General features: G+C 42.7%; 1 protein-coding gene across 1 annotated transcript in view; it reads left to right on the top strand.

Moving 5' to 3' along the window:
* Nucleotides 1-249: 249 nt before the first annotated feature.
* Nucleotides 250-24,991, top strand: part of MOB2 (MOB kinase activator 2) — a 289,672-nt gene continuing 264,930 nt past the window's right edge. The window contains exon 1 of the mRNA XM_029583069.1: nucleotides 250-647. Coding sequence (XP_029438929.1) covers nucleotides 631-647 — 17 coding nt within the window. The 5' untranslated portion in view covers nucleotides 250-630. The remainder of the gene's footprint in view (nucleotides 648-24,991) is intronic.

The following is a 24,991-nucleotide window of genomic DNA, read 5'->3' on the forward strand; positions in this document are numbered from 1 at the left end:
AAATGATCGCCCTGAATGTAATTAAAGTGCGATTATGCTGGATAATTTTTTTCTGCTAGGAAACGGACGCGATGTCCCTCTGCCTGCGTGAAGCAGCGAGAAAGCACCGGCTCTTGGGGGCTCCTGCTCTCCAGGCTGGCACTGGACTACATTTCCCAGGTGCCACGTTCAGCGGGCCGACGGTGCGGCGCGTGACGCGTAGGGTGGGGCGGGGTGCGGCTCGCGTGGACGCGGAAGCGGGTAGGGGCTGGGAAGCGAGGAGAGAGAGAGAGAGAGTAAGCGAAGCAGGGAAGGGGCGGGCGCCGCGTGTGTTTACTTCCGGCCGGTGGCGGGTGGTCTCTCGGTTGGTTGGTTGGCTGGAGTGCCGCGCGCCCAGCTCGTGCGCTCGTGTCGGGAGTCACAGTGTCAGGGGCGGCGGGCGGCGCGCAGCCGCGGGCTCGGGGACTGTACAGGCGAGTCCCGGCCGGCGCCCGGCCCGGAGAGCAGGAGGAGGCGGAGGCAGCAGCCAGCCCGCGCTGAGAGAGAGCATGCGATAAGGGAGTTCGAGGCTGCACCGAGCGACAGACAGCGAGAGGAGCCCCCCCGGATCTGCCCCCAGGCACCGCGAGCTCCCGGCCCGTCGGCAGCGCCATGGACTGGCTCATGGGGTGAGTGGAGCGCTGAAAGGACGGAGAAACTCCTTGCATGTAACGAGCGCACGAGGGGCGTTCGCGGTGCAAGCAGAGCGCACACCTGCACCCGACTCGCTGGGTTGTATAGGAAACTGGCTGAGTTGGGGAGTACGGGGGAAGTTGGTAGGTGCAGTGCGCCCTAAAGTATAGTTTAGTACGCGCACACGAGGTGACAGGGGGTGCTTATCTGAGGGTGTAACAATGCATGCATAGCATGGAAGCCAACAAAAGTCATGCTAACTAGCTCAGAATCGCCCTGGACCCACTTGGTCTGGAATCATCTTGAGGGATTGGGTATTATACTGTTGGTCTGCGTTTGATAGCTATTAATAGGGTATATTATATGGTGATGTAATGGATGGGCTAGCAGGTAAGTTGCAGTAGGCAGCCAGAAAAAGGCTGAACTCAATCCGACCATTGTTCAGAGAGCTCTACAGCCCTAATTAAAACCTTGGACTTAATTAGCATATGCCTTTCACATGCTTGAAAACATGCAAAATTGACTAATATGGTTGACCGTTTTGATTTGTAGCAGATTGTATACCCACGGCATGTCTGTGAAATGTGCTAGAGCCGAGGATGTAAATGACATACATGTTAAGGATGACTTTGCATACATGCTGTTGAAAATATTGGGTTCATACTTTCGTAGGAGTAGTTGGCATATGTGCCTCTATAGTGAGGACATTCAGCAGATGCACTTACTCTGAGGGTGGTGGTGAGAATGCAGAGCCAACATTGGATAAAATCTAAAGAAATGTGTGTTTTTGTGCTGAGAGCATTGATGTGTGCAACCCATGCATGTTCAAAGTTTTTTATTCTCCTTCTAAAGCTTACACTCAGAGGTGAAGTAACTAGATATCTACAAGAGGATCTGAATGCTCAGCGTGTCCATTCTGCAGAGAGGAGCTTTTTCCTGGTACTGACATAAGGGCAGGCACCAAAAAGATAAAGCACAATTACATTTTTTACATTTTTTTTTTGGTGGGATATTTCAGATTTGCCTTTTTCTTCCCCCACATATGCACAGGAATTTGTAGAGAACAAAATGGGGTTGGAGTGAGGTTGCAGACATCTGAAATAAAGTGTGAAATCAGTGTTGCATCACAAAGGTTTGTAAGGCATTCAATTAATGCTAATTGCACAAAAGTAGAACTGATTTGATTTTTCTGTCTGCAAACAGAGGCCATTATTGTGGAAGCATATACAGTGCACTGTGTAAGATTTAGTGTGTGCAATATACATTCTGACTCTAAATGATCCGGATGCATGTTTCAGCTGTCACTGTAGAACCTTAGAATTAGGTGCTGCTCTAGGCTGCAGTTTTAGTACTGTTACCTGGCAAGAAGTTTAGCTTTTTTCCTGGTGGCCTGAGAGTTATGGCTGTGTCTCTTGGCCTTGATAAGACTCATGGATATCTCAGAGATGAACTTCAAAAGAAGCTATTAACAACAAGTAGTACCTTAGTTCTTGTGTGGTTCAAACAGTATGTGCAGATGGGTAAGGCATATTTAGATAAGACTAGTATAAACATTTAATTGTTTGGTGACAGTTTTATTATTTGTTCTTCTTTAAATGTTTCCAGTTTTGATTATCACATGAAATGTCTCTATTTTGAAAACTTTCAGGAGTAACCTGTTAATAGACTAAGATGTAATATCCCAGAAACCCTTCTGATATCTCAGGCCTGCAGCAATGAGGGTATCTTATTTGGTGGACAAGGTTAATCTGCTCTCATTGATTAACAGCATATGCATTTCAGATTTTACAAGCAGGCTTCTCCAGTTTTACAGATGCACTTTCATGGAATTTACAGTGTAAGTGGGATGGATAAGATTTCACCCAGGTTCTCTTTATGCTGAACCTAATGCATATGTGTTTGTATAATGTCACAAGCATAGAGCATATCTCCATTAATGACTTTGTATATCTTGAACAATATATGTTCTTTCTGTATCACCAGAATGTATATTTCTTCTTTCACATATGGAGGACATACACACACACACAAAATGTCTTTAAAGGTATACAGTATATGTGCACTCTGCTCACTGTAGCATGTACGTAACCTTTTCCTTTGTGTTTGAAATGAAGACTGTCAGTAAACTGCTCTGTCCTGGCACAGTGAATCCCCTGATACATTTAATTTTTTTTTAATTTAAGCAGTTAATGCTGTTTGGGTTTTGTTGCAGTTGGACTTGCAAGATGGCCTGGTTAAAGCAGTGGTCCCCAACCCTGTCCTGGGGGCTCACCAGCCAATCGGGTTTTCAGGATATCCACAATGAATATACATGAGAGAAAATTTGCATGCACTGCCTCCATAACATGCACATTTTCTCTCAGGCATATTCATTGAGGATATCCTGAAAACCCAAGTGGCTGGTGGGCCCCCAGGACAGGGTTGGGGACCACTGGGTTAAAGAACTTGATTGGTTGAGATTTGTTGGATAACTCACTTTCCTTTCTTGTGTGAATCCCAGACATGGAGCCACGAAGGAAAACCTTTTTGAATACAGCTTGAACCAATGTTACTTTTCGGTCTAAAGCCATGCACAAACAGAACTAGTTTAGCTACAGATACTAGCTCTGAATTTTGACTAATCAATTAATACCGGAGGACCTGGTTGGTGCTGTAGTTGTTCATTGGTCAGTTCATGGTAAGTTGTTGGACAGTAGTCTTGCTGTGCAATTATAGTGGATAAAAACTTGCTTTACAAGGCAGGATCATTGGAAAGATGGCATGAAGGTGGAAAAAAGACAAAGAATGACTTTCTAATTATAGCAATGATATATGTGCATGTCTGCTGAAAGTTGCATACAGTCTTACTGATTGCCCTAGTTTGAACATACATGATTTGCTCCTTCCTGATGAAATGTTTCCACTCAGTAACTGCATATTAACATTTAATGCATATTTTAATTTTTTTTTTTTAATTCACACTTTATTAATTTTTTCAAAAGTATACATAAGATCATACTTCCAGGCAAATGAAAATATGGATAAACATAATAACAATTTTTCATTACAACTCAATGTTTTCATCTACACATTTGTTATCTCAGGCAAACAGAGAATGATTGGGGCCAAGACTAAGAAAATTTAGGGAGAAATCATAAAACCTTATTTAAGGATAACTGGCTTAACGTTTATCAAGTGGTGTCTTACTTTACTGACTGTCGATATTCCCTTCTATGGGACAGCCACATTTCTCGCATTCAAGAAGGATTTAAGTTGTTCAACAGCTGTAAATATAAAGCTTTCGCCTTTACCTTTAATGAAACACCTGCATGGGTATTTCAAAAGAAAAGTATAACCTAAGGCCACCACTTGTGGTCTTAGTTTAATAAATTCCTGCCTTCTTAACTGGGTAGGCCTAGAAAAATCGGGGAAGATCTTTACCGATTGACCGTAGAAATTTTCTGCAATATTTGCTCTCATTACAATACTGATATGCTCTCATTACAATACTGATATCCTTTTCTGTAACAAAGGATACCAATAAAGTACCTCTGCCCACAATTTCAATAGCAGAGCTTTCTATAAATTGCGTCAAATTTTCTAACAGGCCTAATTGTTTCCTAAGATTCTCCCTTGTATCTTGGTAAGGAAATAAGCTTTATTAACTAAAGGCAGATTAGATTCTTGAAATTTTAGATTTTCAAGAAAGAACTTTTTTAAAGTACTTTGGACGTCCTCCCCCAAAGCACGCGGGAAATTTAGAAATCTCAAGTTCAAATGTCTGGTGTAATTCTCCAACGATTCCAGTCTCTTAGACTGATTTCCAAGATCTTTAATCAGCTTAACATTCACATTTTGAACTTGAGCAGTTGTTTTCTCGATGTCTGTAAGCTTTTTTCCCCATTCTTTATAATGGCCGTCCACTTTAAGAGTCATGGATTGCATTTCGGCTTCCACTTTTCTATATCTACAGTCTGCTTCCTTCACAAACTGCCCAATGCCGGCCATTAATTCCCATAGAAGGTCCAGAGTCACCGTGGGTGGTTTGGGGGGAATAATCAACTCACCCCTCTCCTGTTCCATCGATGGTCCTGGGCTAGCCCCCGTCTGAACTTCCAGCAACCTCTTCCCCTCTTCTCTGGGGGTTATAGGAGACAAAGAAGGCTCCAGATCTTCCATACCCGGTGCCCCTGCTGTTCCTAGCAGGCTTGAGGAGATTCTCGAGGGCAGTGCTGCTTCTCCCTCTCGGCGTCCTCCATCCGGGGACCGAGTGATGTCATCAGAAGTCGCTGCTTGCTGGAAGTCTGCCCGTGCCGCGGGCGCCATTGGGGGTCGGCAGTCCGGGGGACTGAGAGTCACTTCCCCAGGCAGCGCTGGAGCTCCCTCTCCAGGCGCTGCAGCGGGGACATCGTCGCCCGTTTTCACCACCGTTGCGGAAGTGAAGTTAGTAATCCGCTTCTGATCTGAAGGTAAGGGCGACTCGGGGGGGGGAAAAGTGCGAACCTTTCCCTTCCTTTTCGCTGGCATCTTAGTAAAAGTAACAGCAATTCTCAGGAGCAGCTAACCACACGACCGCTCACGCCGCCATCTTGCCCCCACATATTTTAATTTTAACACACTATTATAGAAAACCAGGTAGATTTTCTAGAAACCAGTGGATATGAGTCTTTTATTTTTGTTATACCCAACCTTGGTTTGAAAGGTGGTCAGGTTACATAGCTTTTTTTCTATAGCTGACTAGATCTTAATTGTTTCTACAGTTTCTAAAATTGTGTCCTAATGTTTGTCTCTTTGATTCACAATTTTAACATTTGTAGGTTGGAATGGAGGCCAGGATATAATAACTTTGGGTGTTAGTGTACATCATGCTTTATAGCCTGGAGGGACAGCATTTTCAGTGGCACAAAATGCACTTTGATCACTTAAGGTAGTGTTTTTCAGGAGACACTGTGCCACAAAAAGTTCCATTGTGACCACTCAACCAGGAAAATCGGTGAACATTAGGGCAGTGAGACAGGTTTGTGTAGGTATTTCTTTAAACGTACACTTTCTGGAAAACCCCCATGTTAGATTTGCATGTGTGCATCATTCTATTTTGTGATGCATTTGAGATTGGGGGCTGGGTGTTGGATTAAGTATAGGAACTTGTGTGCTTCTCTGCCCAGATTGGTAGAGAAGCAAAGAAGAAGATAAAATCATCTGATTTGGCTAAGGAGCGCTATCCTACAAATGGTCAAGCTTCTGTAGCTCAAGCTTTAATCTATGCTTGGAGGTGTAAACTTTTATAACTGGGCTTGTTCTTTAGCTGCTGTCATCTCCTGTTTCATATTTAGAAAGCTGCATGGGAAAGTTTGGGAACCAGTGGCCTAAAATGTTTCTTTGGACAACATTGTTGGCTAGGAAAGATACCTTTTTGGTTTTAAGTGGAAATTTCTCAGCAAATTTGTAGCTCCAATATTGTTAGAAAATGTTCAATCATGTAGAACTTAACTAAGTAGTTTAAAGCTATTGCAGTGTGATCTTTAGAGAAAATGTAACACAGGGTATGAAAGCTGTGATCCCAGATTGTACCTTGCCAGCTGGATGTGACAAATGCTAATCATTTGAGATATGAGGGACATGGTAATCCGAAGTTTATTTCTCTACCATCTAAACAAGCTTCAGTTGTGACCTGCTGTGGGACCACTAATAGGAAGTAAAAAAAAACTCAGGAGTCATTTTGTTGTGTGCAGGCTGCCATAAGTTATTGACAGCTCCTCTTGGTTCACGTGTGAAGAGTGGATCATTGTGCTGCATTATGCATTGATTCATTCAGTTGGACCATCTTTGGATGCTGAGCGGTAGGAGGTGGAACTAGAGTTCAGTTTGTGGTGCACCGCTTTCTGGATTTGTGTGTGTGTGAGATGATTTTACATAGACCCTCACGTTCTCCTTGCTCGAAATGAAAGGTATTCTCTCCAGTTGTCTGCTGTGGGTTGTCCCAGTGGAATTAGTCTGCTGTTTGTATTCCGTAGAGCCTTCATGCACGTGCTGCAGGATGCTGGATTGAGAATCACCAAACATCAGACGGCTTATGCTGGTATGCCATTGTGACACTTTTTTATTTAAATTTTACTCGTTGAAACGGATGTTAACAGGATGAGTGTTGTTCCTGTAAGTCTTTGGTATGTAATCTTAAGTGATCATATTTCCACCAGTGCCATGCAATTATACTAAAGGTTTCTTAAGGAAAGAAATGAATGAATGGAAGCCTGCACAGATCGAGTAGGAAGTGAACAAAGTGTCCACAGACTCTTTGAAATTGTAGTAGATGTATTTTTCAGTTTCTTTGAGGGTTTCAAATTGTAAATCCACAATATAGATTAGCTAGTCTAATTTTAGTCATTTTAAGCTTTCTGGGAAGGATAATTCTGATAGATATAGATATATAGATATCTATTTATCTAGATAGCTATATATATATATATATATATATATATATATATATATATATATATATATATATATATATATATATATATATATATATATATATAATATTTATATTTATAGTGTGTGTTTGTCTTACAACAGGATCATGTTCTCAAGTCAGGTATTTAGCACTTACTGCTGGACATGGGGAAGCATGGGAGATTTCTTTTTTGACAAGGTACTGGAAAGGCTGGATTCTAATCCTGACTCTCCCATGATTCTCTGCATGACTAAAAACAGACTGTAATCATTTTTCATTGTAGAAATTTGTACTTGAGCTATTTATCTCCATTTATGTGCTTTCATTGATTAGCCTAATTAAATCTGTAATAGTATTGAATTGTGTCCCATTATTTCCCTCTGAGCCAACAGGACTCAAGCAATTTGGTAGGCCAATTGTCTCATGGCACTGCCTGAAATAACCGTGGCTCAATGTTGGCTGGTTACATATTCTCTGCTCACTTCTTCAGCCAATGACCGGGAGCTCACCAGGTGGAGAGAGGTTTTAGTGCCATGCAGGGGCGGCTCTATAATGAGACGGTGAGGCGGCCGCTTCAGGCGGCAAAAAAACGCCACTGTGGCATCTGCCTCACACTACCTGCCCCTGCCGCGGCTGCCTCACACTCGTACCTGGGAACTCTCCGGATTTGGCCCGGAGACTGTGGAATTCTGAAGGGTGGGGGGCACCTCAGGCAGCAGATTGCCTTGAGCTGCCCCGGGTGCCGTGGTACTGAGACGCTTTAAGGAACTGACGTGTGACAGAACTGCGTGTGCTGGAAAGACTTTGCTGTATTCTGAAAGCTGATTTTCGATTGAAACCGGGCTAGAATTTGTACATATACAATTAACAGGAAATGATGCGTTATTTTAGGACTAAACATTAGATGTTAAATCCGCTGTGTTGCGTCCCCTTTCAATGGCATCCTTGAACTGTATTATCAGCTCTTTTAGTGTCTTTCTTCAGACGGTGTGGGATTCTTTGCCTCCTTTGGACAGTCTTGTCTTTTTGGGTATTGCAGAGCTTTTGAAAAATGAGATGCTTTGATGAGATTCCCTGAAATGTGACTTTTGATACCAGACACTGTCACTTTTTTTTATAGTTGGGTAATAATTACCTGAACCCTGTATCTTATATTTTATAACCTTTTCATCAGTGTTTTGTTTTTTTTTTTACATTCTTTTATTAGCCCACATCCTCATGGTGGTATATCTTCTTTCACTTGCATGTCTCTCTCTCTATGTATGTGTGTGTATATATGTATGTATGTGTATATATGTGTGTGTATGTGTGTATATATATATATAAGACTTCAGATATGTATTACAAGCAATCATTTTCTCGAAGATAGACTATTGTAATTCTTTGCTGCTTGGTTTACCCGCAAACTCTCTAAAACCTCTGCAAATGTTACAAAATGCCACTGCGAGGATCCTGACTAAATCTAATAAAAGGGACCACATTACTCCCATTTTAAAGAACCTTCACTGGCTCCCTATCAAACACAGAATCCTCTATAAATCCCTATCAATAATCCATAAAGCCATCTATAACTCCACCCCAATGGACCTCACCATCCCTTTACAGCTTCACTCCACCTCTCGTCCAACTAGACAAGCTCAGAAAGGCACGCTAAGAGCCCATCCTCTCAAGACTTCACTTAGCAAAAGAGCTATTTCCACTGCCGGTCCTAATCTCTGGAATTCACTCCCACCAGACTTTAGAATTGAACAATCGACTCCCACCTTTAAAAAAAGACTAAAGACCTGGTTGTTCAACCAAGCATTCTCTTAATTTCAAACTTAATACCTAAGCTTTGATCTCCAGGAAGGTCCACTACTTTGTATATAATTACCCTTAAGTTATTATTTTTATTTTCTCCAAGTTCTATTTATCCTGTTCATTGTAAGACATTATTCTAAATACTGTCAATCTATTGTTGTAATGTAAACCGAAGTGATTAGTAACTTTGTTACCAGAACTTCGGTATATAAAACTGTTAAATAAATAAAATAAATATATATCTTGGATGTACATGCACACCTGTGTGGGCTTTGGTGCACTGTCTGCCAGCATCAGTATGGAGGAAGCTGCTGGTTCCTGCAGGCTGCCAGGATTTCAAAGGGAATACAGCAAAACTCTAATGTACCCGTCAGGATTGGTGTGGCTGGCAGGTAGCTGCTCGCATTATGCTGCCACACAGTTTAAGCAGGTGTATGAAAATAATATTAGCTTCATACTAGTACTGTTTGACTTTTGTTTGTTTGGTTTTTTTTTCACTTTAGGTGTTGCAGGTCACGTAGAAAAGCTATATGGGGCTTTATATGCTGGAATGGCAGAGGTAGAATTTCTGAAATTTGTCTCTGGTGATTGGTTTAAAAAAAAATGGCCCAGCAAACAACTGACCAGACTTTTACTACCAACGTATACGCTAGCCCATCCTCTCGCATATGTGCACGCTCACTATAGACTGCGTGAGACACACTGTTTATCTCTCACTTTTATTGACGGATTTGCCCTAAATTCACCAAGAAACGAAGGACGATCAGTGCTTGGAGGCCCAACGCCTCCCTGCAGAGCAGATCCAGAGACCCGAGTCCATTCTTCTGATGGCAACACGAGCAGATCTCACTCCTGCAGTGTCGTAAAACCTGAAGGATGGCAAGGGGAAAAACCAAACTCTCTACCCCCAGCAGTGTTTCCCTGAATTAGGTGGGACTCTTATTAGCACAGGTTTTCCCACAGGCCGGTGGCACCCCCTTCTTGGAGCAAGCACTGCACAGTCTTCTCCCTTGGATAATACTGTGCTTGGTCTTGCTGCCTTCAGTTGGCATACACCATGGTAGCTGGCCAGTTGACTAATGTTCTGCAGCACTTCCTGCTACCAGTCCGTAATGTAGAATAGTGTTATATTGACTGACGGGTTCACTTGTGTGAATCGTTTTCATGGCCTTGGCAGAAAATAGTGGGGTTGCAGAATTTGAAATATAAATAGCAAGAGGGGTTCCAGGTTAGTTTTTAGCAATTAAGTATTTGGGTTGAAGGACATGAGAAGCATGGTAGGGTTCAGATGTGATGTTAGAGAGGTTTTGGAGAGTCCGCTTCATTTGCTAATTGTGCTGTGTGTCAAAACTGAAGTGTATTTGCCAAATTGTTTGGGTGGATTGAAGATTACGGACAGCTGACTCACTGGTGAAATAGCCTGGGTGCTTATTGGGGGGGGGCACTGCTTTCTTTCTTGCCTACATTATTAGTTGTGTGAATGCTTTAAAATACTCTTAGCTCCCCCCAATTAAGAAAATAGTGACACTTGTTCCGGTCTCGCTCTTGATCATTGTGTATGGGCTTGATGAATGGGGGGGGGAGGGGGTGCTTCCCTGTAAATACAACATGGAAGAAACTGCTTAATTGGACCCACTGTGCTTACAGAGGGTTTAGTAGCACAGATATACCTGCCAGGCGCTGAAAGAGCTCTGAATTCCAGATTGAAAAAGATTAAATCGACACCACAGCCCCATTTATTCATGGCATTGGAAACTGCTAGCTGTTCTTCTACTTTCAGTTTTATATTAAATGTTGTTCAGTTTATAATAACAAGAAATACTTCAGTGTGCAAAGCAATCACTTGTGTTTACATTGTATAAGAGAACACGTAATTACAGCAAAAGTTCTGTTGAATGTTGTTGTACAAGGAGCTGGGAGAGAGAGAGCTTGAGGTAGGAATCCTCCTAGAGGCTCCTGTGCTCTCTCAGCTGCTGCAGTGTTCTGGTTTGTTTCCTGTTTTCATGCCTCATATTCCTGGTTTCCCTTTCCTGAAATTGCTGATGTAAACCGCCATATTAGTTAATAGTGCAGTATAAAAATACAGGTTTGTTGTCCCTGTGGTGTATGGCTGACTATGAAAGTGTTTTTTGGGATAATGTAAGTGTGTGGATGCACTGAAAAATTACATACACCTACCATTTAAATGCTAAACCGAATCCAGTCTGTCAGTGGTTTTCTTGGGAACGGTTTTGTACGGGGCAGAAGTGACAACAGAGCAAGGATGAGGTCAGAGATAGGAAAGAGTCCTGCTACCCCCTCTTGTTTTGCTTGTTCTTTTGAGGACTTCAATGTTTTGGCTGAGGTTCCCCCCCCCCTTAATTCTAATTTTTATTATTTATTTATTTATTTATTTATTTGAAGCTTTTATATACCGAGGTTTAGCACATGCCTTCACCCCGGTTTACATTGGAACGAAACAATGATACATAGAACAATTTGAGAAACAAAAGTATATGCAACTAGCATATGGAGAAGGAAGTAACAGGAATAACTAAAAAATAATATATTATATTCTTGGCCTTGGCGTTTCCTCCTGTGCCAACTTGATTAGAGCATGCCTGTATGGGCAGCAGTGCCATGAGCCTTCATTCACAGCTGCCAGGTGTATTTTCCTGTTCAGTGACCATTGCAGAGGCAATCTTTGGGGCAGGAGTCACAGAACGTAGTGTCCTCTGGAGCCCAGTCCATGTGCACGCCGGCTCCAGCTGTTAGGCCTCTGCAGCATTCCCAGCCTTTTGTTGGTTCAGGAAAATCGGGTCTGCTTCATGGCAGTGCCACTGAGCTGCTGGGTCTGTCTGAGTTCGGTAGGCTTGTGTGCTTGCCTGTCTCTCTTTCTTCTTTCTTTTTTTTTTTGCCCCACCAGCTCACTGCATGCAGGTGACTGAAGCAGAGCCAAGTGAATTAGAAATTTAAGTTGCAATGTAGCATTCTGCAAGAATACAAAAGATCACGATCCAGTCAGGAGCACACTGCTACCTTTTGGAGAAGCAAATACATATTCTCTGTAAATGTCCCATTATATTATGCAACACTACAACTTGAATCTTCAGCATTTCACCAGACCAGATTGTAGTACTAGCAAGACAATTTAGGTAATTCATTTGACAGCTTTTGCAAGATCATTCAGATCCCTTTGATTTTTATATTTCATGCCTGTGGAAATATTAGTTTTAGTTTGGTTATTTCCCTTTTCCTAGTAGTTTTCACCTCTTCCTCCTCCTCCTTTGAGCTTCCATCTCAATCAAACTAGGCGTTGTTGGGCTGTGGCATCATGAGTCTTCATTTGTGATTCTGATGTTTATTCATGTCCCCCCCTCCCCCCCCCTCCTCCATCTCAGCCCAATCAGTGCAGCAGTGGGGGGGACATAGACCACAGCTCCTTCTGGAACTTAGCTAATGTGTATCCTACATCTGGCCACTAGGTGTCAACACTGAGCAGTGGTTGCGATCTCCTGCCTCCAGGGGATATGAACGCTACCTCTGCTGCATCCCTGGCTTGAGAATTAAACCCAGGCCATTTGCATGGCAGAGTCACGATGCCAGTCCATACATACTATACCAGTTTTTAAAGTGTTTAAAATCTCTTCCTGCTGAGACCTGTGTAGTTGGTCATTTTTCTCTAAAGCAGTCTAAAGTCAGCTTGATTGAAATACTTCACCTCGGATGTACAGTGCTAAAATGTTCTGCAGCATTACGTTTGTCCTCAGACAATGAATTTTATTAAAAGTTAAATTGCTTGGGGTCAGCTTGTTGTCTCAGTGGTAGACCTGTTTTTGATTCCTGAGTGAGGTCTTCCATTTCCAGAGGCCCCCGATATGGTTCCTCTTCACAAAAGTAGAAATGAGGAGGAGGCTGGCGCTACAGGCCGGTTAGTCTAACCTCTATGGTGAGCAAATTAATGGAATCGCTGCTAAAACAGAGGATAGTTCTCTTTCTGGAATCCAATGGATTGCAAGATCCGAGGCAGCAGCGTATTACCAGAGGTAGGTCTTGTGGATAAATGGGATGAATTTCTGACTGGGTGACTGAGAGTTGGAGTAAGGGAGAGTGCTAGTCTATTTTGATTTCAGTAAGACTGCTTACACATAAATTGAGCATTCTGCTTGTGGGCAGTAAAATAAATAACTGACTGGGTTAGAAACCAGTTGAATGGTAGTGGTAAATGGGGTTGACTCTGCAGAGGGGCGCTATTGATGGTATGCTGCAGGAGCTGGGCCTTGGACTGGTTCTTTTCACCATTTTGTAAGCAGCATTGGAGAACGATTATTGGGGAAAGGTTTGTCTCCCCCTTTTTGTTTTTTTTTTTTTTTGTGGGTGATACCAAAATCTGCAACAGGGCAGACACCCTGGAGGGTGTGCAACATGAGAGGGATCTGGTGAAGGTTGAGGAATGGCCAAGAGTCTGGCAGCTAAGATTTAATGCATTCAGGGTGGTAAATCCCAGGGGAGAGGTACAGTATTGAAGGTGAAATTCTTCTAAGCATGAAAGAAGAGCGGGATCTGGGAGTAACTGTTATCTGATGATCTTAAGGTGACCAAACAGGTGGATAAGGCGACAGCAAATGCCAGAAAGATGTCTGGGTGCATAGGGAGAGGAATGGTCAGCAGAAAAAGGGAGGTGACGGTGCCCCTGTATAGGTCCCTGGTGAGACCTCACGTGGAATACTGCGAACAATTCTAGAGACCGCACCTTCAATAGGATACAAACTGGCTGGGGTCTGTCCAGAGGGTGGCTAGGCTGGGTCAGACTTAGCGCTGAACATATTGACCATAGAGAAGTGGTGGGTTAGAGGAGATAGGATAGAGACATTTAAATAATCTCCAAGGTTTCCATACACAGGAGGTGTATGTTAACTTTCATGTTTTCATGTAAAATGTTAATAAAACAGGACTAAGTGACTGTAAATCAACATGAACCTGTATTAGAAGTTTCTCTTTTAACAAATCTGATACTTCTTTTATTGTTCCTCTGTGTAATTTTTTTGTAACGTGCCCTGGTTTGGCTATATGATTGGCAACATAATAATCTAGACCCCAGTTATAACTAACTGATCTGCTAAGTTTGTTAAACAGTTGGAGGATGCCTTTTAAATATGGCTACATGACCAGGATTGCTTTGGTGAACGACTGGTATGTGCAGGGCAAAAGACACAGCAGGACATGCAAGCAAATCTGGAATATGACCAGAACATATTACCATATAATTTTAAATGTATTTTCCATCACACTTGAGCTTTGGTTATAAAAAAAAAAATGATCGGTGGAGGTCGATAATTCCATTGATCTTAAACTGGCAGTGTTTCCTTGAATTCTTTAAACAGATATTCCAAGTACTCTGTGCTGATTTGCAACACCATATTTTTGCACAAATAATTACTTTTGTTCATATAATCCCAAACTCTTTTGTAGGCACTGTGGGAAATATACTGACATGATACAAAGCCTATCTGGAAGCAGGTGAAAAGATTGAGAAAAGCCAGGTCGAGCTGCTATAGGTGACACATTTGAGCTTCATTAAAAGAAGTTTGTGAAACAATTTGGCGAAGCTATCAAGCTCATTCCTTAGGTTTGCACTCACATTTATTTAGTTTTTTAGAAGGCTGACTAGTTGATGTGAATGTTGGATAAATCCATGGGTTTTGTTGGTCCTGAACCAAACTGAAATCCACCTGTGGTTTGGTTTGCGTCTCTATCCTACCACGCAGAGATTTTTAGGAACATAAGGGAGAGGAATCCAAGATGCAGGGAGTAAATGTTTGCAGCTGGGATCTGAAAACCAGAGTCCATTGCCCAGATTGGTTCATATTTTGGAGGCAGTGGAAGAGGGTGCTTTTTCCAACTGCAGGCAGGGATACTGGGGAAGGGTTCAGTAACGAGTTCTGATTGGGGTAGCCGTGCAGGAGCCGTCTCATGCATTTCTGCATTGGACTGACAGAACATCCCCAGCACTGATTCTGGCATGCAGAGCTAGTTTACAGAGGGTAGCCAGGTTCTGACTGGCAAGCAGGAGTGCTGCATTCTGTGTGTTTGCAATTCATGTTTAATACCTATGTAAGGAATGCAGCTGAACTCAAATTTGACTTTCTTGGGATAACTGAACGCTTCAGATTGTTTTCTGGGACCTCTGTCTTATCTTAATCAAATTCAAGCCTGTTGAGGTCCTAGGGTTTTGGAAGGCTATGCTGTATGTTAGTACGGCATGGGAAGTCTGATAATTTGACATAATTAATTGCTATTAGCAATTATAGTTACAGGAATATGCACTTCAGGTGAGGATCACCAACAGGGTGTGTGTGTGTGTGTGTTTGTTTTTTATTTAACTGGGAAACTCCCTTGGGTTTCTATCTTGGTTTGACTAGGAGTTGGGATCTGCCACCATAAGTCTCTATTTGCAGCTACCCAGTGACTTATGCCCTGCTTTAAATCCCCTCCCAGCTTCTCTCAGTTATTGCAGCGACCGTCCTCTGCCAGGGGGCCACACACCAGGGCGCCTTCTGGAATCCTGCAGTTTTGGGCCCTACGTCTGGCCACTAGGTGTTGCTGTTGTGCAATGACTGGAACTTCCTCTCCTCAGTGTCTGTGAACAAATCCTATCTATTATTCAGCATTAACTGCCAGTAAATACCAAGATGGAAAACAGAGAACATTACATCGCAGACTGCTTTAGTAAGTTTAACTGTTCTAAGCTTTATAAGAAATGTCATGCTAGGTCAGACCAAGGTCCGTCAAGCCCAGCATCCTGTCTCCGACAGTGGCCATTTCATATGGCAAGTACCTGGCAGATCCCCATACAATAGATCTCATATTCCTGTTACTCCCTGAAGTGTGTGCAGCTTAATTCTGGGATCTTGGACAAAAGTATATTTTATTCAGCAGAAAACCTTCATGCTTGTATGTAAGTGATCCAGTCAGGGTTTCTTTTCAAGTGCCTTAGCCAAGGACACATTGCCCAGGACTGGGACTGGTACAACAGAAGCTCTCTGTATCAGAACGGATCAGCGTTTTGTCTCTGCCTTTACCAAGTGCTCCTGTTGAATCAGCAGTGCCGTTCTGATTGTTGGACCTAGTCACAAGGGGAGTGAGGTCAGGGTAGTAAAATTAGTAAGGGAGTGTGGTTTTCAACAGCTGCAGGAAGCATACCTGCCATCTCCAGAGTACGGCCATGCGCAGCAGTGTGCAGACGGGCTGTATAGTGCCCAGCGGGAGCCGTTCCCCATCCTTTTCAGTGTGTACAGTTGTGCTTTTAGGCACTGCCTTGGTAACTCATTTTATAGTGGGAAGGGGAAGTCTGTTTCCCTTTGATATCTTTTAAAATCTAATTTAAAAATCCCATGGTGGGCATTTGGCAAACAGACTGCTGCATTTCTGGGTTCCACATGGGAAGCGTAAGCAGTGAATAGTTGTTAGGAAGGGCTGTTTACTACATAACATACAAGGCATTCAAAATGTAAAAACTATGGACAGGTACAGACGAGTCTGGTTTCAGTCAGAAAGGGTTTGTAAGTGCCTGTGGTAGGAATGGAGAGGCTTCATAGGGTGGGGATCTGACATCTGGGGCATTAGCAAAATTCTTGGTGCGAGAGAGCTTTTCCACAGGCAGTTTTATTGTGGTACTATTTAAAGCAGGAGTTTTAGTTTAATAGCTTGGCTGCTGCTGGAATGATATTGGTTTTGGAAGCTGTTGGTTAATATGTAGCCAGGAGCTGCTTTCTACCCATCTCTGGATTTTGTACCTATGTAAGGTACGTGGGTCTCGCTCCACCTGCGTGTTTGCGTTTTGAGAGCGACAGATTGCTTCTGGGGAAACCTTTGTAGTCCCAGAAACTTCAAATCTCTTCTAAGCGCAAGAATGTTTGAAGTCCCTGTTGGAGCAGCGAAGGCAGAGTGGGTGTTGGTTCAGTACGTGTGCACATATTGGACACGTGATAATACACCTGCAAAGGGGTGGGACTGGTGCAAATTTAACATTTTAGAACAACAATGGAGGCAGTGCATGCAAATGTTCTCATGCATATTCATAGTGGACATCCTGAAAGCCCGACTGGCTCATCCAGGACAGGGTCGGGGACCGCTGGTCTAGGCTAAAGCTGCGGCTGCTTTTTAGGTTTCCATCTTGAGTTCATTCAACTCCTTTTTGTGCCGGATGAGAGAAATGTAGTGGCTGTCAGGATTAATAATGAATTGAATTCAGGTCCCAGCACGCTCCCAGAATCAGTAGTGCAGCCACCTCCAGGTGAATGGCAGCTGGGAATGGGGGGCATGCATGTTTTTTTTTTTTTTTGGCTCAGCGTGAGCGTGATACTGAAGCAGACAAGAAGAAACCAGTAAGGTGGTGTCTGCTGGCACCGTGCCCTTCCTCACACGAGAAAAGCCTCTCACTGAGGGTGCGGCACCAGCAGAGGACACGCGGACAAATCGTAGGCACCTGCCGTGCGGATACTTTTTTTTGCCTCATTTGTAGAGTCCATTTAAGTCTCCAGATCAGAATATTTATTTATTAAAAAAGATTTATAACTCGCACATTCCATGGGCAGCGCACGGTGGCATATGATGACAAATAGTTTCACATGTATGTATAAAATAATGCAGCAGTAGTTAAGAACAGAAAAATGGATAAATATTCACAGTTTCAATGCAAGTTATGGTCATTATCCAAAAACTCTTTACAGATATGCTAAAGTCTATATTTGGTTACACTTTTTTTTTTTTTAATTTCACCATTACTATGGTAGCACATGTCCAGACAGGTGCCGGGGGTTTCTTGGTAGTATTGCTATTTTTTGGTTCAGGGAGGAAAACTGAGGCATACAGAGGCAGGAACTTGCCCAAGGTCATAGTAGGGCGAGGCTTAAAATGCTGACTTCCATTTCTGTGTCTTGAGTGACTAAACCCCATGCCCACCACACGCTAAGCTGCTTCTGCTCGGGCAGGATGATAACTGCTTTGTTTTTGGCCAGCTTGGGCTTCCTGTCCCTGATGAGATGTGTTTTACTGCACAAAGATGTGGAACAAGGCCTTTTGGCATGCATGCGGCCTCTGCTTTCAGGAGCACCCACAGTCTTTGCAAATAAACAGGTAGTGGTTTTACAGAACTCGTTCTGTTCATTTTATGTTAGCAGCATAGTAAAGAGCAGTGTGTGTGTGTCCCATCAGCACGGAGCAGCTTGCTTGCCACAGCAGGCCGGTGAGCAAACTCCAGGCCATGGTGGGTTCTGGGTTCCAAGTCGGGGCAGATTAGTTCTTTTTTGTGCTTCCACAGTCGCGTAGGTACATCAGAAATCCTGTGGCGCCCATGTACTTGTTTCACAGTGCACAGATGGCCGAGTTGGGATTATTCTCAGCAAAGCTCCATGCCATCTACCCCTGCTTAAAACAAAAAGGAGGTGGGACATGGCTTTTAGAAATCTCTGCTGCCGCTTCGTCTTACTTGAACAGGGTTTGAAACAGCATTTAAGGCATGTAGTCATGCGTGCATCGTGCTGTTCAGTGCTAATACCCATTGGAGGCAAAATTACTTTTAATACTTCTTATCTATTGAATTTGTAAGCTGCTGTGACCCATCATGGAACCTTTCAGAGAGTTGCATGGGCCTTGAGGCATGGACAATGTACTAGCAAGCTGGGACATCAGGATGTTGTGGGTTTTTTTTTTTTTTTTACTAAAAATTTAATTTTCCTTCAAACAGTGTATGGTGGGATGTGGTGGCACTTAACATCTCCAGCTGAGCATTTCAGCAAGACTTGAGTTTTTTTTTTCTCATCGGGGGCAGTCCATTCCAGCGGTTTTCTTCTCCATTTGGGATTCCTGGCAATTTCAAACGGATGTAATTTGTATAGTAACACAGTAATGGTCCATCCAGTCTGCCCCCGTGCAGGATACCCCCCCCAAGCCTTATGATAAGAGCAGTAAGATTTACAATGGACAAAAACCAAGCAACTGTCAAACCCATACATGACTGCTAGCAACATTTTTACTGAATGAGGGGCATTCTTGATAATTCAGACAGTGCTGCTTGAAGTTCTTTGCTTTGGGGGCTTAGCCAAAGAAGCCAACTTGTGCTTCTCCCCTTATGTCTGTCTGCATGTCAGTGCCCCAGATCATAAAAGTCAGGGCCCATGTTGGTTGTCCTTTTATCCAGTTTTCCTCCCTCCCCCTACCATCAAAGCAGGGAGCAATGTTGCAGTTGCATCAAGGCTATTGATTGAGGGTAGTAATCCCCATGCCTTCTGCTAAGGGTATTAACTGGTGCTCCGTGCAGGTTACCCCCATGCACCCTCTTCTTCATTCCCGTCCTCCAGCCTTTAGGGATCCACAGTGTTTATCCCATGCCCCTTTGAATTTGTTGTTTTACTGAACTGCATCACTATGAGCTTTCATTTACAATTATTTGGGAATTCCCCGCCCCCCCCCCCCCCATTCCTGTCTAGCCAATGACTCGCCTTGACCAAGAATCCAGACCATAGCTTTTGGAGCAGTGTCTCCAGGTACAAGTGAACCCTGGGTTTGGCTACAAGGTGTCACCATTTTGTGATGATGACCGTAATCTCTGTCCTCCACAGCTGGCCCAAGGAGCAGAAGCCATGCTTACATCAACCTAGGATACTTCCTGGACTCTACGCCTTCTTTTCCCAGCTTCCCCTGTAGTTTTTGCTGTGAGTTTTAAAGTTGCAGTGGTCAGTTTTGGCAATATACATTTTACAGATTCAAGAAGGCCAGCAGAGGAAAGCTGATCCATCCGAGATCTGCTGAGAGAGCTGTAATACAACCGCATGGAAGAAATAAGTACATTACTATGATTTTATTTTGCTGAAGGATGCGGGGTGCAGGCTGTTGTCTGTGCACACAGGAAATCCTTTATCCACGTCTTTCTGTTTCTTTTCCAAGCCGGTAATAGAAGACTGAGATTCTCAGTCCACAGTGCTTCCTTTTTTCATTACTACTATACGTATGCATGTTTAATTACTTTGAATTAATCCACATATTTAATAGCGCATTAATGCTATACACGATGTGGATTTTCTCTGCTGTCCTGTGCCTTGCTACTTGTTCCTTTCTGAATACTGGTGTACATGTCCTTGTAGTGTTAAAACAAAATTAACAGTACTGAGCTGACTTTATTACTGGGGCAACTGTCTGGTTTTGGTGGAATCTGTATTGTAGGGCGTGTTCGGGATTGCTAACGCGTTAGAACGGATAATAGACTGTTCTGCTGGGGATATAGTTAGCTTGGATGTGCACGACCTTGGTGAAAGGTCAGTAGAGCCATGAACTTGTTCAGGACAGAGTGAGTGAGACAGACTGACAGACACGTCTTTTATTGGATTACTTCTTTTTTTTGTTTGTGGCAATGCAAGCTTCTTAAATCCAGCAACCTTAGACAGGAGGAGGACATTGGCATTTACCAAAGGGTGGTGTACTTTAGGAAAAATGCCTCCATCAGTAACTTCCTTACTTCTCAGCCTCTGCTCTTCCACAGGACTGTTTTCTGTGGCAGTGTTTGGTCTCTTAAAATGACTTATTCCTTCTGATGCCTGAGCAGGGTTCAGCATTGTTATAAATCCCATCAGCATGGCTGTCAACACCTGCTTCGTAATTTAAAAGGTAGCTTTTTACGTTTGTTATAGGGAAAGTAATATATTTAAGCACAGATCAGTGAATGAACAGCCTTTCCCTTTTTTTTTTTTTAATTTTCCTTACTGAAATTAAACATGCCTTATGGGCAACTTAAGGTCCTGAACTAAGAGGTTGATATACTAGATTGAAATTGTTAGCATAAAACACTCCAAAATGTGCAGAAATATTAGTGTGGGCATTTCAGGTAAAATCTTTCATGGAAACAACCTCTTGCAAACACTTTTTTGCAAAATCAAGCTTCATGATAGTAAACATTCATGTGTAGTCTGCTAAATGGCAAACATTTGTTCAGATTTCCCAGTAATGAGCTGCTGCAGTGGAAAATCATGCAATAAAGCATGTTAATAGGGAATTTAGCAAAAACAGGTGCAAATCCTTTTTTAACCTGGCTACGCCAACTCCATTCATCATTATGATCTGGCAACAAATTCCCCAGTTTGTGAATGAAAAAATACTTGGATTTGTTTTAAATGTGCTTCAGGGTGTGTCCCCCTGCTCGGGAGTACGGTTTGAAAGAGTAAATATCCATTTCTTGTTTACCTGTGATTTTATAGACCTCTATCATATCTCCTCTCTGTATGTTTTTCCAGTCCCACTGTATCTTTTATGAGATGAGGGTGATCAGAACGGCATACAATTCTCGGGGTTCAGTTGCATCATGGATCAGTACAGCGGCATTACAATATCCTTTGTTTTATTTTCCATTCCTTTCCTAATAATACTCAACTTTCTATTTACTTTTTTATCCTCTGTGCACTGGGCTGAGGATTTCAGAATTTTGTCCACAGTGATTCCATGGTCCTTTTGCCGGGTGGTATCATTTACCTGTAGTTCGGATTATTCTTCCCTATGTGCATCACTTTGCACTTGTTCACATTAAATTTCATCTGCTATTTAGACGCCCAGTCCTCCAGTCTTATAAGGTCCTCTTGCAATTTTCTCAATTGACTCGAGATCTAACAACGTTGAATAATTTTATGACAGCATTTATTTTATGTTTGCGGTGATTTGTTATTTATGCATCTTTTTTACTGTATGCTGCCTTGGACAGTTCTTTTAGAAGGGGAAATGGTTAATAAGATTTAAATAAATCTGTGAATTTGATCACCTCACTCTTCAGTCCTTTTACCAGGTCATTTATAAATATATCACAAAAGCATTTGTCCTGGGCACTCCACTATTTACCTTTCTCCCATGAAAGAAATGACCAGTGCATAGTTAAGCTCTGGAATTCATTGCCAGAGGATGTGTAACTGGGTTTAAAAAAGGTTTGGATAAGTTCCGAGAGGATAAATCCACAAATTGCTATGACAGTAATTAGATCACATGCTACTATTGCTTATTATCTAATGTTTGGTTACTTGTCAGGTACTTTCTTCATTTGCATCCAGCTTCCAGTTTTTGAAAAAAGTCCTTTTGGCTTTAAAAGCCTCTTTCATCTTACCATTTAACCATGCTGGTACTCGTTTCTTCTTCTTTCTGCTCTTTTTAATGATTGCCATGCATTTAGTCTGTGCTTCAAAGATGTTTAAACAGCATTAACGCTGCATACAAACTCTTAAACCTTTGCGACTGCTCATTTTCATTTTTTTTTTTTCTTCTAATTTTATCACGGTCTACATCTTAAAAGTTAAATGCTACTGCAGTAGTCTTCCTTATCCTTCCTCCCTTCAGGTAATGATGTAAAATTTGATTATGTCATGATCACTGTTGCCAGGTGGCTCTACCACTATTATCTTGATGTGAATCCATTTTTGCAAAAAAAAAAATCCCTAAAACAAAAGTCAAACACGTCAAAGGTGTAGTTACTTTTTACAGCCTGTTCAGGGATCCCTGTGAATCATGTGCGGCCTTAAAATGGCCATGTGGCTCATCTATCCTGTCCTCTACCCCACCCTCTCCTCACTCTGCACTGTGACCTCTGAATTTAAAATTCCAAACCCCATCCGCTTGGAGGGCCTTCCCAGCTTACCTGAAAATTGGGAGATTGGGGGTCTTCTGGGGACAGAGCAATGCCCATTCGCTTCTGCCTATCAGTCCAAAATGCCACTGGCTGACCGACTAGCCCACTAATTTATTTGTTATTCTCTCATCACAGGCAGCAAAATAAAATAGTTTCTTCCTTTTTTTTTTTTTTGTATATATGTACATGTATTGCAGCTTTCTCAGCATAATTCTGAAGGGTTGGGTTTGCTCTGCTGATCTTGTTGAATCTATAAATGTATATTTCAGAAATTGACCACTACCTTTTTACAACTCGGAGTATATGGGCTTAGCCAGTCAGCTGGTACTATTGCTTTTGAAAATGATGCTGATTTATTTATTTATATCATTTTACTATATCGACGTTCAAGACGAAGATTCTTATCACACCGGTTTACATCGAACCAAACCATGGGAAAGTTACATTATAACAAGTTAGCATCAAACCAAAACTGGGAAAAATTGCATATAAAATTGTATATCAATGTGTAGAAAGGATAAGATAAAATATGATGAGGCAGGAGTGAGTAGACATAGCTCCAGCCTCTAGGAGTCATCTCCCTAACTTTCAGGTAGGCTTGGGGAGTCAAAGGATTTATTAAACTAATGGTGGAGGGGGGGCAGATGCGCTGTGTGGCCCCCTATAAGGCTGTGCGATCCCTTGACAGCTTGGTGGCCCAGTCCGGGATTACCAGCTTGCAAAATGTTTCAGACATTGCCATGGACGGGAGCACATGGAACATTTTCACATGAAACTTTTGGCTACAGATGCAAATGAGCTCACTTGCATCTATGGCAAAAGTTCACAAAACGGACACAAGTCATCACATCAGCCTCTGTTTGTACCAGAGGCAGTAGAAGGTGACGTGACTTACCCAAAGTCACAAGGAACGTCTGTGGGATTTGGACCCTGGCTTCCCTGGTTTTCAACTTGCTGCACGAACCACCAGGCCGTTCTTCCCTATAGTAAGGTTTTTTTCCTAAAACAGGGATCCTGTATAATCAATTTGAAACTACAACAAAGATGCATAAACATCCCATTCCCTTTCTTTCCATCATGCCCCATACCACCAACTGGATTCTTTTGCAGTGATTTTTAAGGCCATAGTGAGAGGGAAGAGGTGGTAAGGTAATGACTGCCGCACATAAGCATGAGCCTCCTCCGGTAATACATTCCTGTCACTAGGTAAGCTTTGGTGGCACCTCATAAAGCATTTATAGTAAGGTGGCTGGGTGCCTAGCCTTTTTACTAGGGAAGAGTTTAACACTCGCGGTGTATTTTTGTTTCTTAACTAGTGCTCTTGGAAACTAATTTTTGCCAGAATGAGTGGCACGTGCAGACTAGTGAAATAGGTGTTTGTCGCCTTGGGCAAAGAGGCTTTATAATAACCAGCACTCTGAGGTCTTGACTTAAATGAGAGGCAGTAGCAACAGGGATGTGGCCTCTTAATTAGGATCTGCTTGTTTCTATGGGGCTGGCCATCCATCCATCCTCTGCTTGCCCACGCTAAGCACTGCTGGTACTTGTGAACTGTTCCTTTGGTAATCGGACTGGTAAGAATGAAACTTCTGTATGCTGCAAGATAAAAACAAACAAATGTGCAAAAGTCTCCCGTCCGCCTGCATTTCATCTGCTCCTTTGTAGTGAGGTCATTCCTGGTACTAATGTTGTGCCTAGAGGGTAGGGTGTCCTGTCTGGGCAGAGCGGTAGTGCCAAGGGATCTCGACAGCAAACCTTAACAGGGTTCTGCAAAGAAGGAAATAGAGTGGGGTGATTTTTCAGAAGGAAGTGGTCGTTTTTCAAACAGGAAATCGGCACTATCAGTTTTGTTTTTTTTTTTAATTAAGAAGCCATTTGAGCTCAGAGAATTGTTCACATAAGCAAAACACATATGCATGCAAAGTTTTTTGTGCAGCACTAATCCTTGGGAAGGGAACACACAGGAGTCAGAAAAGATGTTTGAATAAGCAGAGTTCTTATAGTAGCAGTTGTTTTTGTTTTTTTTTTTAGAAGACTTTCTGTAATGGTTCATCTAAGCAGCTTGATTAATTCTCACAAATCTAAGGTTGAATGTAATACTTGTAAACCAGCATTTCTGACAGTTTTAATTCTGACCTGCAGCACTCCCTGTACTTTTAAAATTCATCGCCACGAACACGGACCTCAGCCCTCTCCTATAGTACGACTGCTGTTCCAGTACTAAGACCTCCACACGCATCTCTGCCGATGCCCCAATAGTTCTGATAATGCACCTCAGTCGTACTCTGCAGCACCCTATGTTAGTCCAGTTTCGAGTCCCACATGCACAGCTCTGCCAGTGCATCTCCATCTTGACCTTTGGCACTCTCCTATTGCTTGTGCAGTTCTGCCGATAAACCTCCGTCCTATGCAGCTGCATCTCTTGCCATTTTAGGACGTAAGCAGAGATTGCAAGTCATTCCGCACACGGA

The sequence above is a fragment of the Rhinatrema bivittatum genome, chromosome 17 (assembly GCF_901001135.1).
Source record: "Rhinatrema bivittatum chromosome 17, aRhiBiv1.1, whole genome shotgun sequence".
In the NCBI taxonomy this organism is placed as follows: Eukaryota; Metazoa; Chordata; class Amphibia; order Gymnophiona; family Rhinatrematidae; genus Rhinatrema; species Rhinatrema bivittatum.